The sequence below is a fragment of the Gorilla gorilla genome, chromosome 1 (assembly GCF_029281585.2).
Source record: "Gorilla gorilla gorilla isolate KB3781 chromosome 1, NHGRI_mGorGor1-v2.1_pri, whole genome shotgun sequence".
In the NCBI taxonomy this organism is placed as follows: domain Eukaryota; kingdom Metazoa; phylum Chordata; class Mammalia; order Primates; family Hominidae; genus Gorilla; species Gorilla gorilla.
This window is the reverse complement of record NC_073224.2, coordinates 86,903,991-86,922,693: the sequence shown is the minus strand read 5'-3', so window position 1 is coordinate 86,922,693 and position 18,703 is coordinate 86,903,991. Positions and strand designations below refer to the sequence as shown.

General features: G+C 36.7%; 2 protein-coding genes across 11 annotated transcripts in view; one reads left to right on the top strand and one right to left on the bottom strand.

Annotated features, from left to right (window-relative positions):
* The window catches only part of FIRRM (FIGNL1 interacting regulator of recombination and mitosis), a 57,550-nt gene extending 44,405 nt beyond the window's left edge, over positions 1-13,145 (top strand). For all 3 annotated transcript variants that reach the window (XM_055365764.2, XM_063711001.1, XM_055365781.2), the window contains 7 exons: positions 2,485-2,607; positions 3,741-3,836; positions 7,750-7,863; positions 9,568-9,672; positions 10,333-10,413; positions 11,855-11,974; positions 12,847-13,145. In XM_055365764.2, the coding sequence (XP_055221739.2) occupies positions 2,485-2,607; positions 3,741-3,836; positions 7,750-7,863; positions 9,568-9,672; positions 10,333-10,413; positions 11,855-11,974; positions 12,847-13,044 (837 nt within the window). In that variant the 3' untranslated portion in view covers positions 13,045-13,145. The remainder of the gene's footprint in view (positions 1-2,484; positions 2,608-3,740; positions 3,837-7,749; positions 7,864-9,567; positions 9,673-10,332; positions 10,414-11,854; positions 11,975-12,846) is intronic.
* SCYL3 (SCY1 like pseudokinase 3) overlaps positions 13,131-18,703 on the bottom strand; it is a 38,855-nt gene continuing 33,282 nt past the window's right edge. For 5 of the 8 annotated variants that reach the window (XM_004027871.4, XM_055365801.2, XM_055365810.2 and 2 more), the window contains 3 exons: positions 15,861-16,022; positions 14,331-15,025; positions 13,131-13,833 (listed from right to left, as the gene is read on the bottom strand). In XM_004027871.4, coding sequence (XP_004027920.2) covers positions 13,774-13,833; positions 14,331-15,025; positions 15,861-16,022 — 917 coding nt within the window. In that variant the 3' untranslated portion in view covers positions 13,131-13,773. The remainder of the gene's footprint in view (positions 13,834-14,330; positions 15,026-15,860; positions 16,023-18,703) is intronic. The other 3 variants (XM_004027870.4, XM_055365853.2, XM_055365850.2) reach the window with 1 other exon arrangement.

Below are 18,703 nucleotides of genomic sequence, written 5' to 3'. Positions count from 1 at the left end.
AGTTTCATTCTTCTGCATGTAGGCTAGCTAGCTATCCCAGCACCATTTATTGAATAGGAGTCCTTTCCCTATTGCTTGTTTTTGTTGACTTTTTCAATGATCACGTGGCTGTAGGTATGTGGCTTTATTTGTAGGTTCTCTATTGTGTTTCATTGATCCATTTCTGTTTTTGTACCTGTATCATGATGTTTTGGTTACTGTAGTCTTATAGTATAGTTTCAAGTCAAGTCACGTGATGCCTCTGGCCTTCTTCATTTTGCTTAGGATTACTTTGGCTATTCAGGCTCTTTTTTGATTCCATATGAATTTTAGAATAGTTTCTTCTAATTCTGTGAAAAATGGTGTCAGTAGTTTGGTAGGAAAAGCATTGAATCTGTAGATTGCTTTGGGCAGTATGGCCATTTTAATGATATTGACTCTTCCAATCTATGAGCATGGAATGTTTTTCCATTTGTTTGTGTCATCTATGATTTCTTTTAGCAATGTTTTATAGTTCTCCTTGTAGAGATCTTTCACCTCCTTGGTTAAATGTATTCCTAGGGGTGTGCGTGTGTCTACTGTAAACAGGATCGTGTTCTTTTCTTTTTTCTTTTTTTTGTTGAGATGGAGTCTCGCACTGTCGCTCAGGCTGGAGTGCAGTGGTGCGATCTCGGCTCACTGTGAGCTCTGCCTCCTGGGTTCCTGCCATTCTCCTGCCTCAGCCTCCCGAGTAGCTGGGACTACAGGTGCCCGCCAACACGCCCGGCTAATTTTTTGTATTTTTAGTAGAGATGGGGTCTCACTGTGTTAGCCAGGATGGCCTCGATCTCCTGACATTGTGATCCACCCACCTCGGCCTCCCAAAGTGCTGGGATTACAGGCATGAGCCACTGTGCTCGGCCTTGTGTTCCTGATTTGCCACTCAGCTTGAATGTTACTGGTGTATAGAAATGGTACTGATTTTTGTACATTGATTTTGTATCCTGAAACAGATAGTTTGACTTCTTCTTTTCCTATTTGTGTGCTGCTTTTTTTTCTCTTGCTTATTGCTCTGGCTTGAACTTTCAATACTATGTTGAATAGGAGTGGTGAGAGTGGGCATCCTTGTCTTGTTCCATTTCTGAAGAGGACTGCCTCCAGTTTTTGCCTGTTCAGTACGATGTTGGCTGTGAGTTTGTCATAGATGGCTCTTATTATTTCGTATGTTCTTTTGATGCCTAGTGTCTTGATGGCCTTTATTATAAAGGGATGTTGGATTTTATCAAAAGCTTTTTCCATATCGAGATAATCAATATGGTTTTTGTCTTTAATTCTGCTTATGTGGTGAATCACACTTATTGATTTGCATATGTTGAACCAACCTTGCATCCCAGGAATGGAGTATACTTGATCATGTTGAATTAATTTTTGATGTGCTATTGAATTTGGTTTGCTAGTTATCGTTTTGAGGATTTCTGCATCTAGAACAAGTTTATTTGTAAAAGGAAATAGGTAAATCTTAAGAAGTTGTATGGTAATTGCATAAAATTAAGTGTGGTTGTCTAAGTATAATAGATTCAAGGCATTCATTGTTACTGTTTATTACATTCTCATAAGACCTTCCCTGTACCCCCACCACACCTCAAACAACCTCATTTCTGGCCAGTCAGAGAGAGAATTGAGTATTTTCACACATGGTAAGAGTTAATCCAGAAAAGATTGCCTTTAGTTTCAAATACTAGTATTTTTTAAGTACTATCTTTGCTTATTAAATGCAGTGTTGCTGAAGCATTTAAAATTTTAAAACAACAGGAAAAATAAAAATCTAGTAACCTATAAAGATTGCTGGGTGCGTAATGTGAAAAAATAACTTTTTGTTGATGTATATTATAAATTAGCTTGATTATACTGCCCACTTGTATCAAAACTATTTATTAAAGTACATTTCTGCTTCCATTTGGTAACTTTGGGTTACCAACATTTCACCCTAAAAGGAAGTTTATGGCTGGGTGCGGTGGCTCACGCCTGTAATCCTAGCACTTCGGGAGGCCGAGGCTGGCAGATCATGAGGTCAAGAGATCGAGACCATCCTGGCCAACATGGTGAAAACTGAGTCTCTAATTAAAATACAAAAATTAGCTGGGTGTGGTGGTATGTGCCTGTAGTCCCAGCTTCTCGGGAGGTTGAGGCAGGAGAATCGCTCGAACCTGGGAGTTGGAGGTTGCAGTGAGCCGAGATTGCACCACTGCACTCCAGCCTGGTGACAGAGCGAGATGCCATCTCAAAAAAAAAAAAGTTTATTTAGAAAAATAAAGCAAATGTTTCTGTGTACAAGGAAAATTATTTTTAATATATACTTGTGTTAATTAAATAGCTGAAAAGATGGCTTTGGCTCTTAGAAATATTATTCTACATGGACTTTATGAAGAGTTAAAAGTAACTTTTATAACCTCTAGTTAAGTGGGCTCTTGGTGGTGCTTTAGACTGGTGTTTAAACTCAAGTCCTTTCCTGTTTCTGTCCTTTAGAACACAGTACTGTCTGCTTTGCTTGCAATATGTAATTCTGCTGGTGAAGCTTTGGATACAGGAAAACAAACTGCAATTATGGAAGTTGTGAGTCAGCTTTGGGCTTTTTTAAACATTAAACAGGTAAGGAAAGCAACTGATCCTTTCCTTATCAAAAAATAGAAAATATCAAAAAAAGAGGATTGTAGTGAAATTTTCCAGTGTAGAGTAAAATGTATCTAATTCTTTTGGGTGCTTGGTAGACCTTTATAAGAACTTAAAGTACCTGTACTCTCTCACGCAGCTTTTTCAGAGTGTGATAGCATTATATTAGTAAAATTAGAATACGTAATGTGATGGCAGTCCACCTACTTACTTTCCTAACTGGTTATACCCTTTCCCCGCCCCCCCATCTCTTCCCCTATTGTTTCTGTTCTGTCTTGGGTTAATGTATCCTATTTCTGTAATTCTAGGACCTTTAATAAATCTTTTGGGCAATGGAGAGTGAGCTGACTTAAAGGTGGAAAGGGCTAGTGAATGGATGTGGCTAATTTGTATTTCTCTTTCCCAGCAAAGCCAAAAAGCCAAGTGATGATCTAAAACTAATGATACGCATCCCACACATGGTTGTACACGTGTTTCTTAGTTTAAAAATATAGCCTGTTTGTTTTCTTTGACTAAGTAGAAATTAACATTGGCCTCTGGCAGCTAGTGGAAGCTAAAGGCAACAGCCATACTTTTGGGAAATGATAGAAATGATTATACAGATAATGTTTTATTATTGTTTTTTATGGTCAGATTGCCCTACTGCAGTGTTTTGACTTCAACAAATACTTTCCCTGATGTTCACAAATCATTCAGTATTCATTCAGGATATCTGTGCTGGAGATATAGCTTACAATATTATAATGTAAACAAAATTATGAAGAAGGGAAATGAAATTTTAAGATTACTAAAGAACATACAAGCCTTTCAGTGACAGACAAGTAATTACATCCCTTTTAGACTTAAATTTGGATTTCAGTCACAGCTCTGCTTTTTATCCTAGCCATGTGATCTTGAACAAATTGTTTAACCTCTTTGACCCTGTTTTCTTATCAGTAAAGTGAAGGTAATAATATCTACCTCATAGAGCTGTTTTGTAAGGCATAAATAAGGTAATAAATATAAGATACTTAACATATTACCTGGTATATAATAAATGCTCAATAAAAGCTTGCTATTATTATTCTTATGTGATTGAAAATTTTTCTTCAAAATTACTTTGTGTTTCTTAGGTAGCAGATCAACCTTATGTTCAACAGACATTCAGCCTTTTACTTCCACTGTTGGGATTTTTCATTCAAACTCTAGATCCTAAACTGATACTTCAGGTAAGAATAATGACCAGATTGATACTTTGTTTGCTAAGGAGGTTGCTAAAACTGCTATCATGTAAAATAACTTTCTAGAAATAGTTCTTTTAAACCTCCTCTTGTTGTGTCATATATTGACTTGTCTTCATCAAGGATATCTCATTTCTCTTTCTTCCTTACAGTATTGTTAATATATGGCGCTGTTAATTCAGCCTTTATCTGTTCTTCTCTGTCACCCTATACTGAGCAGTCAATACTTTTTTTATTACTGTTAACTACCCACTGCAAACCCCTGAGGTTAGGAGTCATAGTTCATGTGTTGAACCCTGCATTCATAGCAGTTTCAAAGGCATTTCAGCAGCTGTGGGAATGTGGAATCTAACCAGTGTGGATTAAAAGATAGCACCCATTGTTTCTTTGAAAAAATAAAATTATTTTGAAAGAAGAGCACTACTGAATTTCCTCTTTGGCCTCCAGCTTACATGGCTAGGACAGGCAGAGCCTGGGTCACTGTCTAGGGAACCCTTGTGGTGCCTCAGCTGTGCCTTTCTTTTGGAAGTTCTAAGATGACAGAGAAAGTGGAAAAGCCCTTCAGCTAAACTGAAGTGATTTAGAGGCTTTGGAATGAGTCCATACTAGACAGAATTGATGCCCCAAATTAAGAGTTAGCTTAAGCTCAGGGTCAGGTAAGAAAGATAAACAATAACTGTTAAGAGGAGAAACTACCCTTCTTATGTATGAAGATGATCGAAGAGATGATTCCTGTCACAGTATGTGGTGGAACAGAAAGGAATGAAACTAGTAACAGCTTTGCTTTTAGTAGGTGTTTTTAATGGTGTATGTATATGAAGAAGTTAGCAACAACAAGTATGTCCTATACCATATGTATAACATGGATTTTACTAAGTTATAAAGAGTCAGAATACAGTAATTAACTCATTGAATGCAACAATTTGATTCTGATTCTGAAAGCTCTAATATTCTTTTAGAAAAAATACAATAATTTTGATATAATGTGCCTACCTTTAAAAAACCCAAATAAAGTTCTAAAATTTCTAAATAAGTAGATTGTTCAAAAGGTATTGCTTCCTTTATAAAAGATTTCACCTCAAGATTCTTTTAAATTGGGGGTTTGCAGATTATGCCCTCCTGTCTAAGTTTTGCCCTCCTGTTTTCAGCCCAAGAGCTAGGCATGAATTTTAAAGGTTTGCAAAATAAAAAATAATATGTAACAGAGAACATGTTGCCTACAAAGCCTAAAATACTTACTATTTGGCCTGTTAGAGAAAAAGCTTACCAGTCCTTGCTAAATAATGAACTTCTCTCAATAGAATTTTAAATACAGGCATACCACAGAGAGATTACAGGTTGTGTTCCAGACCACCACAATAAAGTGAGTGAGTCACATGAATTTTTTGGCTTCCCAGTGCATACAGAAGTTATGTTTACACTATACTGTAGGTTGTGGTTATAATAGCATTATGTGTAAAAAATGTACATAATTAAAAAACACTTTATTGCTAAAAACACTAATGATCATATAAGCCTTCAGCAAAACATAATCTTTTTGGTAGTGGAGGGTCTTGCTTCAGTGTGGATGGCTGCTAACCCATCAGGATGGTGGTTGCTGAAGGTTAGGGTGGCTGTGGCAATTTCTTAAAATACGACAATGAAGTCTGCCACATCAATTGACTCTTCCCTTCATGAAAGATTTCTCTGTAGCATGTGATGCTGTTTGATGGTATTTTACCCACAGTAAAACTTCTTTCAAAATTAGAGTCAATCTTCTCAAATCCTGCTAGTGCTTTAATAACTCAGTTTATGTAATACTCTAAATTCTTTGTTTTCATTTCAACAATGTTCACACCATCTTCTATACCAGGAGTAGTTATGTGTCAAGAAACCACTTTCTTTGCTTATTCATGAGAAGCAACTCCTCTTCCATTCAAGTTTGATCATGAGATTGCAGCAATTCAGTCACATCTTCAGGATCTACTTCTTGTTTGCTAGCTATTTCTACCACATCTGCAGTTACTTCCTCCACTGTAGGCTTGAACCCCCCAAAGTCATCCATGAGGGATGGAATCAACTTCTAATTCCTGTTAATGTTGATATTTTGACCTCCTCCAAATGAATCATGAATGTTCTTCATGGCATCTGAAATGATGACTCCTTCCCAGGAGGTTTTCAATTTACTTTGTCCAGGTTCATCAGAGGAATCGCTATCCATGGCAGCTATAGCCTTATAAAACGTATTTCTTAAACAATAAGACTTGAAAGTCACAATTATTCCTTGATTCATGGGCTGCAGAATGATTGTTGTATTAACAAACATGAAAACAATATTCATCTCCTTATACGTCTCCTTCAGAGTGCCTGGTTGAGCAGGTGCATTGTCAATGAGCAGTATATTTTGAAAGAAATCTTTTTTTGTGAGCAGTAGGCCTCTCAATAGTGGGCCAAAAAATATTCAGTAAACAGTGATATAAACAGGTATGCTATCATCCTGGCTTTGTTGTTCCATTGATAGAGTACATGCAGAGTAGATTTAGCAGAATTCTTAAGGGCCTTAGGATTTTTTTAATAGTAAGTGAACATTGGCTTCAACTTCAGCAGCTGCATTAGCCTCCAAGAAGAGAGTCTGTCCTTTGAGCTTTGAAGCCAGGCATTGACTTCACCTCTCTAGCTATGAAAATCCTAGGTAGCATCTTCTTCCAATAGAATGGTGTTTCCTCTACATTAAAAATATATTGTTTAATGCAACCACTTCCATCAGTGATCTTAGCCAGATCTTCTGGATAATTGACTGCAGCTTCTTCATCAGCACTTGTTGCTTCACCTCGTGCTTTTGTGTTACGGAGATTGCTTCTTAAACTTCACGGGTCAACCTCGTTAGCATCAAACATTTCTTCTGCAGCTTTTTCAGCTCTCAGCTTTCACAGAATTGGAGAGAGGGCCTGGCTTTGGATTTGGCTTTGGCTTAAAGGAATATTGTGGCTAGTTTGATCTATCCAGACCACTAAAACTTTCCACATCAACAATAAGACTTTCCGTGTTCATTGGAATAGCATTTTTCATTTCCTTCAAGAACTTTTCCTTTGCATTCATGACTTGGCTAACTTGCAAAAGAGGCCTAGCTTTTCACCTCTCTTGACTTTTGACAGCACCAGGCTGAATTATCTTTAGCTTTTGATTTAAAGTGAGAGATGAGATTATACTTTTCACTCGAACACTTAAGAGGCCATTTTAGGGTTAATTTTAATATTGTGTCTCAGGGAATAGGGAAGCCCAAGGAGAGGGGGAGAGACTGGTGACCTACCTGTTGGTAGAACAATCACAACACACAATTTATTATATTTGCCATCTTATAGGGGCACAGTTTGTGGTGCTCCAAAACAATTACAGTAGTAACATCAAAGATCACAAATCACCATAATAAAATCCTAATGAACAAGTTGAAATATTGCAGGAATTACCAATCTGTGACAGCCATGAAGTGAGCACATGCTGTTGCAGAAATGGTACAGGTAGACTTGTTCAGTACAGAGTTGCCACACACCTTATATTTCTTAAAAAAAAAAAAAATGCAGTATCTTCAAATTGCAATAAATCAAAGCACAATAAAATACTGTTTGTACAAAATATGTTTTAAAGGTTTGGTATATAAAGTTTTTCAGGAACATGTATACTTTTATTTTTTACGTGGTTGGAGGCAGGAGGGTGTGGTAAGAATAATGCTTTAACTGTTAACTTGTTCATAGGATTGTCTTATTTAAATTCTACCAGTGAAGTTCAGGGGCTGTGGTGTGTTTTTTTCTGGGTTTGGTTTTGTTTCCCCTCCCCACATTTCCATCCAAATCTTAGGCAGTTATTGTGTCTGTACAAAATACTGGTATTATTTATAACTGTTCTTTGGTCTTCACCTCTGTAGGCAGTAACTTTGCAGACCTCACTACTTAAATTAGAGCTTCCTGACTATGTTCGTTTGGCAATGTTGGATTTTGTATCTTCTTTAGGAAAACTTTTTATACCTGAAGCTATCCAGGTAATATTGCTTAACTCTGTTCTTGTATTATTAAAACAAAATCTCTATAAGAGTTAGTGATTAAGGGATTTTTAGGCTTTTTCTGAAATTTTGCAATTACTGACAAAGTTGGAAAAAAAAAACTATGTTCCAGACAGATTATAAAATCTGTTTATAACTTATAATACAACTCATTTTAAGTTCTTTTCTTTTAGAAAAATATATGTTGATACACAAATAATTTATTAGTTGGCTGTAGTCTACCATATTAGATTCTTATTCCAGTTGGGTTCTAATACATAGTTCCTGTGTATTTGTCTTATAGGGAACAGCATGTAATTAGGAAATCTGGTAATTTATTAAAGTTATTCTCTTCGTTTTTTATCCATGAAAGAGAACCTGTTTTTAAAGACGATATTTTTGAAAGTGTTGCAAAGTATGTATAGCTGACAAATAGATTATTTATAAAATTATACTGCACTGGCTTGGCAATACACATCTACTGAATTTTAAAACCTCAGTAAATGTATATTACCAGGCCAGTACATAATTTAAAGAACTTACAGCAAAGAGATCTTCATAAATTGAGAATTATGCCTTCCTTATTACTATAGTCAAAATTTAGTAATTCTAGTAATTGACACTTCAATCTCCAAGGGAGAGACTTATAAAGAGTTCACTAATGAGAACTTTCTTACATAATTAAAGCAAACACATGATAGACAGTATCTCAGAACATGTGGATTAAACTCTTTGAAACCAAATATTTAATTTCTAAGGTGCTCTTTTATTTGTTCATAAGTTAACAGTATCCCATCTGTCTCCATCATGTTAAGGTTTTATTTCATGAGATAAGCATAGAATGTTGACAGCTTCTTTTCAGCTCTCTTGACAAAAATATCCAAAGACACTTGGCATCTGAGCTGTCTTCTTTTTACCATGAAATAAATCTATTCCAAAATGCTGCTTCATTTGTGAACCACTATGGACTATGCACAGGCCTAGAAATTATGAAACAAATGTTTTATAAGCAGAAATCGCAGTGCCTTCTGTATTCCCAGGAGTGAGGTCAAGACCTGAAGAAATTTTTGAGATTCATCAGAACATAGGAGGCATTTAAAGCTATGAAATGAGATTGACTGATTTATCCATTCAGGAAAGATTAAGTTTTTGCTGTACCCAGTGTTGTTTTAATCATTGGCAATGCAGTAATGAACCAAACTAATAAATCCCCACTGTTAGCCTGTTTAGAGGCAATAAACAATAACAACATGGTGATATGTGCAGTATATTAAATGGTGGTGAGTGCTATGGAGAAAAATAAAGCAGGGAAGGAAGATAGGGAATATGAATGTGGGGGTCCAATTTGAAATGGGATATATGGTTAGTGAAGTCCTCACCAAGGTGACATGCAAGTAAAAACCTGAAATGCAAAGCATTGGAGATGGGAGCATGCCTCATATTCAGGGAAGCAAGTATAGCTAACACAAAGGTAGCAGGACTTTGCAGGCCATTTGAGGACTTTGGCTTTCACTAACGAGGGAAATAGGGAGCTACTGGAAGGATTTGAGTACAAGAGTGACATTACCTAATATGTTTTAGTGTGTGTCCCCTGGGACAGGATTATGGAAACTTGACAACACTGGGCTTACTGAATGTATGGCTATTTTATGATTATCTATTATGGTTTCTTTTCTCTATTATAATAAGGCTTGGTTCTTTTAGGACAGAATTCTGCCCAACCTGTCCTGTATGTTTGCCTTACTGCTAGCTGACAGGAGTTGGCTGCTAGAACAACATACCTTGGAGGCGTTTACTCAGTTTGCTGAGGTAATTATAAAACTGATTTATCACGATGACTTTCAAACCATTTTAATATTTCAAATATTCCAGAACAATCCCAAAACATTTATTGAACTGCTTCTGTATTGCAATCGGAAAATTGTCTGAAGGGTACATTACTTGTTATCTCTTTTACAGCTTCTCAAAATGAGGCTTAGATAAATGAAGTGAATTTCCTAAGGTCCTCTGAATAAACAAGGACCAGAACAGGCATACACAGCAGGCCTACTGATACAGACAGACACAGACACAGTCTTCCAGTAGATAGTATTTTTGGGTCAAATGATAATACATTTCATTTTGTGCTATCAGTCATAAGGGTTAGGCTGATGAACCTAAACCTGTAAGATGGGTTGCTCCTTTACTCTTACTGCATTTGCTGTATAGTCATGCCTATGATCATAAGGGAGTCCAGAAGCATTAGTATGACCCAGCAGAAGTAATTAAAGCTTACAACACTTGTACAGAAGTTAATTTTGTATTATCCTTAGGGACCCTGAAGGAATCATGAGTTTATCACCTTTGAGGATCCTCTGGGACTCTTATTTAAAATGAATTTTTGGTTAAGGTAGCTCATAAAACTCATCTATTTGTCTTTGCAAGTTGTTGAAATGTTAAAATTGGTCTTGTTCATCAATTTTTTAATAGGGAACAAATCATGAAGAGATAGTTCCACAGTGTCTCAGTTCTGAAGAAACTAAGAACAAAGTTGTATCCTTTCTGGAGAAGGTACTTTCTTTACGTGGCTCATGTTTTATTCTTTGTCCTATTTTTTTTTTCTTTCCGAAATTATGTAACTGTAACCAACCTGAGTATCTTCTTAGCTTAAACTTTTCACAGTGCTGAGCACAGTGCTGACGACTTTTACTAAGCAATTGAGGCCACAGAAGTAAAACACTTGGGGCCAGGCGCGGCGGCTCATGCCTGTAATCCCAGCACTTTGGGAGGCCAAGGTGGGTGGATCACGAGGTCCGGAGTTCAAGACCAGCCTGGCCAACATGGTGAAACCCTGTTTCTACTAAAAGTACAAAAATTAGCCGGGCATGGTGGTACGCGCCTGCAGTCCCAGCTACTCGGGAGGCTGAGGCAGGAGAATTGCTTGAACTGGGGAGGTAGAGATTGCAGTAAGCCAAGATCGTGCCACTGCGCTCCAGCCTGAGCAACAGAGTGAGACTGTCTCAAAAAAGGACACTTGTAGTTCCTCTGCCTGTAGTTTGGGGTATAATAGCACTGATTATCCAGGCAGTGAGATGACTAATGAGGATCCCTAAGCTATTAATAATCATAATTAAATACACTTGATCACATAATTAGGTAGGCCTGAGAGGATGTTTACTACCATATTATGGGTATAATTTAGGCATGGCTTTTTTTTTTTTTTTTGGCAGCCTCCCAAGCCAGGGTAAGCTCAGGGTCCTTTTTTTTTTTTGGCATGGCTTTTTTATTCTCTTTGCAGCCAAGACCTGTTTTTACAATTAAAACCAAAATTTTGAATCACAAGGTTCCTATGTCTATGCATACTTTGGAACTTAGTGTGAGGAAATAATAGTTAATTGAAATACTAGTGGAACTGTTAAACCACAAATTTAGACTACCAGGAGAAACTGAATTATTTTATATATTACATGTAATGATGCACGTTATGTATTTTACATATATTACATATTTTTTTTTTTAGGTGGAATGGGCCCACTTGACTCACTGAACTTTATTTTTTAGACAGAGTCTCGCTCTGTCGCCCAGATTGGAGTGTGGTGGTGTGATCATAGCTCGCTGTAACCTCAAACTCCTGGGCTCAAGCATTCCTCCCACCAAAGTCCTGGGATTACAGGCATGAGCCACCACACTTGGCCTACTTATATTACATCTAAGCTGGATTTTAAGTACATGTGTATACACTGCTGTTGCCAGTTTCTTAGCTGATACAGTAAAGGTTAGCAGACCATCATTTTTTCCTGCAAAGACAACTCTAACTTTTTTGTAAGGAAGAACACAGTAGAGTGATTTAATCCAGATTATACTAAGAGTATTTATAGATCAGTCCATGTGACTTCCAGAATTTGCCTAGTATGGCTGAACACTCAGCACTTAAACAAATTACGTGGCCATTTCATATCTAGTAGAGTGCTAACATGTTGCTATTTGCTTGGTTTTTCATGGTCCCTGGCAGACTGGGTTTGTAGATGAAACTGAAGCTGCCAAAGTGGAACGTGTGAAACAGGAAAAAGGTATTTTCTGGGAACCCTTTGCTAATGTGACTGTAGAAGAAGCAAAGAGGTCATCTTTACAGGTATGGGCTGATTTCAATAGGGGCCAAACTTTAACAAGGCAAATTCTGCCCTTTTTACTTACTGACGAAACAAACCAGTGTGGTTTCCAGCCTTATGCTGAATTTCAAATCAAATAGATCTAGACATGTAAAATTCTGTTTTATGGTAGTTGCTTTTAAAATTCAGAAGTGGGACTACACCATATCAAATATATTCTTTCAGTATGTTTGAATTATTGGTAGTAACCTTTAAGGGAAGTTACATATTGTACCAGTGATGCTATAAATGCAGTCTTTACTGAACCACAGAAGAAAATGAAAGAAACTTACTCCTAAATGTTTAGTTTGATTCCTTGCCTTATTAATCAAATGAGTCTCCTAATAATTTTTGGCAGTAACTAAAGATCACATCTACTTATTAAAAGGCAGAATTTGACACCAATAAGGATATTCAAAATATTGTTTTGAGCACTATTAGTATAGTAATTAGTATAGTATAGTAGTAATTCATGAAGAACAACATTCTGATAAGTTTTAGTCAAACTCTCATAAAAAGAAAATACATTTATGAACTTGTTTATAAGACATGTAAGCTTGGACTATGCAGCACTTCTCATTGGGAGCCCTTTGGGACAGGATACTTGTTGTATACCACATACAAACTAAGACACTGGTAGTAGCCCTCTGAATTGCTATGATAAACCAAAATGCCTAAACCAAAATGCCTTTACATATTTTTCTAGATGACTGTGTAGGGGTTTTGGGGTGCATCCTCCTACCCTTGTGATCCAATGACTAGAATAAAATTTGCATGTAAGCTTTACTCCAGTCCAAAAGGAAGGTTCTTTATATTTAGAATGGATAGTATGATATTACTTATGTTTTTTTTCCAGCCTTATGCAAAAAGAGCTCGTCAGGAGTTCCCCTGGGAAGAAGAGTACAGGTCAGCGCTGCATACAATAGCAGGGGCTTTGGAAGCAACTGAGTCACTACTCCAAAAGGGTCCTGCTCCAGCCTGGCTTTTAATGGAAATGGAGGCGCTCCAAGAAAGGATGGATAAGCTAAAACGTTATATACATACTCTAGGGTGAAACTTATCACTAGGCAGAACTGGGTTTGATGCTTTGTCAACTGAAAATACTTATGTCTGTACATTTTCTAACAGATATAAAACAAATTTTGTAAAGTTGAATCTAGTGAAAATAATCTTTATTTGACATTTAGAGAACAGGATTGTGGGGAATATTCTTATTAAGAACTTTGGTACAATGTACTACATGTGGAACAGTCAGGAACTGCCCAGGTCCACAAAGAACCATTTACTCAGTCTAACTAACTGTAAACAAATAAATAAGCTGCCTAAGGAAACCTCAGCAATTTAAAATCATTTATATAATTTATAGCTAAAATTTTTTAAAGTTGTATTTCATAATAGAGCTTACTCTTATGTTAAAGAAAGAATGGCACAAAATTAAGCTAACCAGCTTGAATTACATTTTCTTTACTTCCAGAATTGTCCTGGAAAAAGCAATAAATTCGACCTCTCCTCAGCTACTTGCTCTTCATAGAAACTGGCCTCAGTCAAATGCACAAAGGCTCTTCCTTCTGGAAACCAGTACTGTGAGCCTCACCACCCAGGGCTTTTAGCCAGCACTCACAGTCAGTCTCCTACTTCAGTTGGCACAGACTGGATAATGAGCTCCTGGGATGGGAAAAGCAGGCCACTTTGGGGTTTTCTTGTCCCAAAGCCTGCTTTTGAGGTATTGATTTTTTTTAAAAAAAGGGAATCCTTTTTCCTAAAGTTTAACTCACATCTATTGTCACCAGTTATTATCTTCCCAGTTCAGCTCCCCTTCTTCTTCCCAGCCTTCAGCCTCTCCCTGCAACAAAATAAAGCACACTAAGAACCCACTGAAACAAATCATATGCAAAAATCATATGCAAATTTGAAAAAGCAGGAATTTAAAATTTATCTTTTGATGCCAGAAACACTACCTCGTACTAAGTAAAATAACTTTTAGAGCTCTAACAGAAAGTTGAAAAGTAGGATTACAAAACGATGGCACTGGAAAATAGCTTTTCAAAAACCATAAAATCCAGTAAAAATCAGTGTAGATGACACCAAATCCTTATTTTAATCCTTTTTTTTTTCTTTTTCAAATAAAAAGGTTACAATAGCTCATTAAACAAACTAAGCATTGCTACATTTTTCTGGGGGAAGGAAAGATACCAATGACAGAAACTGATTTTGTTAATTTTGTGCTTGACTTGATTGGGAAAATAGCATGTTGCTTGTTATAAATGGGATACTGCAACTAGGACCTATGAGGGAAATCCTAAAGCTAGTAGCACAGTTTACTCCATAAAAAGTACTCACCTCAGTAATTTCTGCTGCAGCAAATTTTGAGGAAAACTGCATCACTGGGGAGACATCATCCTTTTTTGGGACCATTTCTGTCCTCAGTTCAGGTAATATAAGAAAAGCAGCAGAAGGCTTAATTTCTGGGATCATATCAGCAAACCAATCCATCTCAGGATCTTTTACTGGCTTCTTTTTTACTTGAATGGTGAATTCCTCTCCTAAACCAAGTTCTGATGGAACCTTAAGGGGCCTTTCTTGTGATGACACTTTTGGCGGCTTGATTTGGTCTGCGTCATCCCCCCTTTGTAAAATGCTAGTCTTTTGGGGTAAGCTTGATTTCCAAGGCATAGACTCTTCAGTGAGTGAAAGCAAAGCAGGAATAGGCTTCTGCTCCCCTGAGGTAATAGGTTTTGTAGCAGTGATTCCACCTCCTGGGTTTACTTTAGTATCTAAGCTGCTGGGCTCGCAGTCATCCCAAGATGACTCTTCCACATCCAAGGTAGTGCACTGGGACTTGACATCATCACAAGGTTCTCTAGGCCAAATCTGTATGTTGACAGTTTGATTTTCAGGCTCCTCAGGTTCACTCCAGTCAGGCCACTCCTCAGACTTTTTAGAACTTGATGGGAAGTTTTCACTGTCCTCCGAAGTATTTTTTACATCTGAGAGTCCATTTATGGGAAATTTAATAGGCTGAGAAAATGGATCGCCTGTAGGGAAAAGAATTATTCTCATAAAATACTGGTTAAAGGTAAGAACTACACTTAGGGGAAGGATAGCATTAAGGAAGTGTAGTAGTATAGATCTAATTACTTGGAAATATCCATGCATACTAAACAAAAGAGATCCCAGCAGAACATTACTCAAGATCAACGATGTCACATGTTATCCAAATAATTACATAATACTTATATTATTAACTCAGTGGAAGCATGTAAGTAATAACTAGCACATTCAATCCTTATTAAATATCCAAACATACAGTATATTCACATAAATATAGAAATGCTCTAAGCCAGGCAGTGTTATCCTTGGGATGTTAATTACATATGCCTGAAAAAGTCTTGCAGGCTCAAATAAGTTTGCCTAACTCAAGTTATTAACCTCACTTTAAGAAATTTCCCTAAGTAAGTGTAGTAGTTAAGGCACTGAGAGATCCTGTGCAATGTGTTAATGACTTTGCTCTCATTTCCCCAAACTTATTTAACCACAGAACTCTTTTTCACAACACGCCCATTAACATCTTTCAAAACTATCATTCTTGGTACAATTTGGAAGATGCTGCACTAAGGCATCAAAAGTCTCAAAGTAAAGTATCAGTGCAAAAAAGAATTCAAGTAATGTCAACCTGCACTTCTCACCAGTTAGTTATAAAGAGGAGGTAAGTATATATCCAATAGTCTGGAGAAACAAGATGAGACCAAAGCTGACTACATAATTACAAATAAATCAGTCTCAAAACTCCCAAAACACCCATAAGCTTATTAGTCTCAGGAAAACATTCATCCAAGCAATGGAAAAGCTATATAAATTTAATATTTCTACCTGTCTGTAAAAGAGTATTGTAGTAATCTCGCTGTATGTGCTTCTTGCTGTTGATGGGCATGCTGCCAGAAAAGAAACATTTAGGGAATATGCTAGAGAAGGGGTTCTCCAAGATTGGCGAGATCTGACTGTGATGGCTGCAGACGACACGCATAGGAGAATCTGAAGGTAAATAAAAACTCCAAAACATGAAAGGGACAGTAAATTGCTTCTTGATCTATCACATGGTTGGTGGGCATAGTTAAGTGAAATGGGTATATTTTTACACATATAAAGGATAAAATGGAGGAGAGAACATCTTCAAACATTTGAAGACATACACCCATTATGGAATGGACTGCCTGTCCCTAGAGGTGTTTAAGAACAGGCTGTGTCCACTCCATGTGGTGATGGATCAAAGCATTACACAGATATAACCTTTGGGACGCCTAGCTAAAAAGTTATAGCCCTTCAAAACATGTTGGTGGAGATTTAAAACCAACTGATTCTACTTACTTTCCTTTTAAGAATAAAAGTTGAAGAGTATAAGCACAAGAATATGAATGTAGCGAATACCACAAAACTATACACTTAAAAGTAGTTAAAATAATAAATTTAAGCTGTGGACATTTAACCCCCAACTGGGGAAAAAATTAGTTTCAAGAAATGTCCTTAACAGTTTGCCAGAAAGTTTATACTTAAAAAAATGGGCATTGGTCAAAATGATTCAATCAATTTTTGGCCAAAAAGTGAGGATGTGGGGAATGGCCTGGGGTAAACTCTTAATGATTAGGTCCCCAGCTCTCTTCAGCACCACATCTCCCCGCTCCTCACCCCAGCACTCTAAGGCCAGGCCTCTACAAGCCCTCCACTCTTATTTGTGCCACTATCCTCCTTGAAGTCCTATCTAATGCCTTATCCGATGTCTTCTTCTCTGAACCATGTTCTCCACCTCTCTTTCAGGCAGACTTAATTTCCTATTTCCCTTTCATAGCTGAAAATGAGACCACACAGCTTCTACATCACCCTTTTCAAGCTCTTTGCAGCCATGACTCTGGTTTCATTAGCACCAAGGAAGAGGTGAACACTCTTCAAAACTTCAGGAAGCCAGTGTTGCTTTAAAAATTCTTTTAGCATCAAAATTAGAGAAAAGCCTATCTGATTAACTCTTTTCTGCTAAGTGTCTCCATGTTACCAACTATCAATGAGAACTGGGTTAGAGATCCAGAATTACATAACAAGGTCATTGTCTTACTGAAGGTTATACAAAGGAGCAATGACATTGTTGATAAAAAATTCTTGTAAGACCAGAAATTACTGCTACCTCCCAGGTAACATCCACTGGGAACATACCAGAAATAAGGACTTCCTGCAGTATCTAAAAGTCAACAGCTTTTTACCCCATAGGCCAACAAAAGTCACAAGAAACTTAAACATCTAGTGTTAATAAGAATTGATGCAACCTTTTTGTAAGCTGACAGTATGTACTAAATTTAAAATATATCCTTTGGCCCAGCAAGTTTACTTCTAACATTCAGTGTCTGCGGATGCTCAAGTCTCTTAAAGAAAATGATGTAGTATTTAAATATAATCTATGCATATCATCCCATAATACTTTAAATCATTTCTTGGTTACTTATAAGACCTTTATTTTTTGGTTTCTTTTCTGAGTATTTTTGATCCACAGTTGGTTAAATCTGCAGATGCAAACCTGCAAATATGGGGGACCAACTGGAAAGATACAAGTGTAAAGATATTCATTGCAGCACTGTTTGTAGTGATTAAAAATCCAGAAATGGATGCAGTATCCATGAATAAAGAAATCACTGAATGAATTATATTCAGTGAAATATTAGGTAGCTTTTAAAGAGTAAGTTAGACTTCTATGTATTGGGAGACAGGTCCCTGATATGTTGTTACTTGAAAACAAATTATAGATTTGTGCATGGCATTTTCTTACCATTTAAACAAAAGTCCTACACAGTCTTGTGTCACTTAATGGGGATATGTTCTGAGAAATGCATCTTAGACGATTTTGTCCTTGTATAAACATAGATGGTATAGCCTACTAACACCTAGGCTATAAACTGATACAGCATGTTACTGTACTGAATACTGTAGATAATTATAACACAGTGATAATTATTTGAGTGTCCAAACATAGAAAAGTAAAAATATAATGATACATGGTATACCTGTATAGGGTATTTACTATGAATGTCATTTATAGGACTAGAAGTTGCTCTGAGTTACCAGTGAATGAATATGAAGGCCTAGGATATTACTGTACACTACCATACAGTTTATAAACACTACACTTAGGCTACACTAAGTTTATTAAAAATTTTTCTTCAATAATGTTATTTACTATAACTTTATAAACTTTTTAATGTTTTTAACTTTGACTTTTTTGTAATAATACTATGCTTATAACATTGTACAACTGTACCAAAATATTTTCTTATATCCTTATTCTGTAAGCTTTTTCTGTTTTTAAAATTATTTACTTTTTACTTTGAAACTTTTTTTGTTAAAATCTAAGACACAATCACACACATTAACCTAGGCCTACACAGGGTCAAGATCATCAATTTCACTGTCTTTGACCTCCACAGCTTATTCCGCTGGAAGGTCTGCAGGGAGCTGTCATGTCCTCTGATAACAATGCCTTCTTCTGGAATACCTCCTGAAGGACCCCTGGAGGCTGTTTCACAGTTAAAGTTTTTTCTTTTTAATAAGCAGAAGGAATACACTAATGATTAAAAGTATAGTAAATATATAAACCAGTTACATAGTCATTTGTTATCATTACCAAGTATTATGTACTGCACATAATTGTATGCACTGTACTTTTATATGACTGG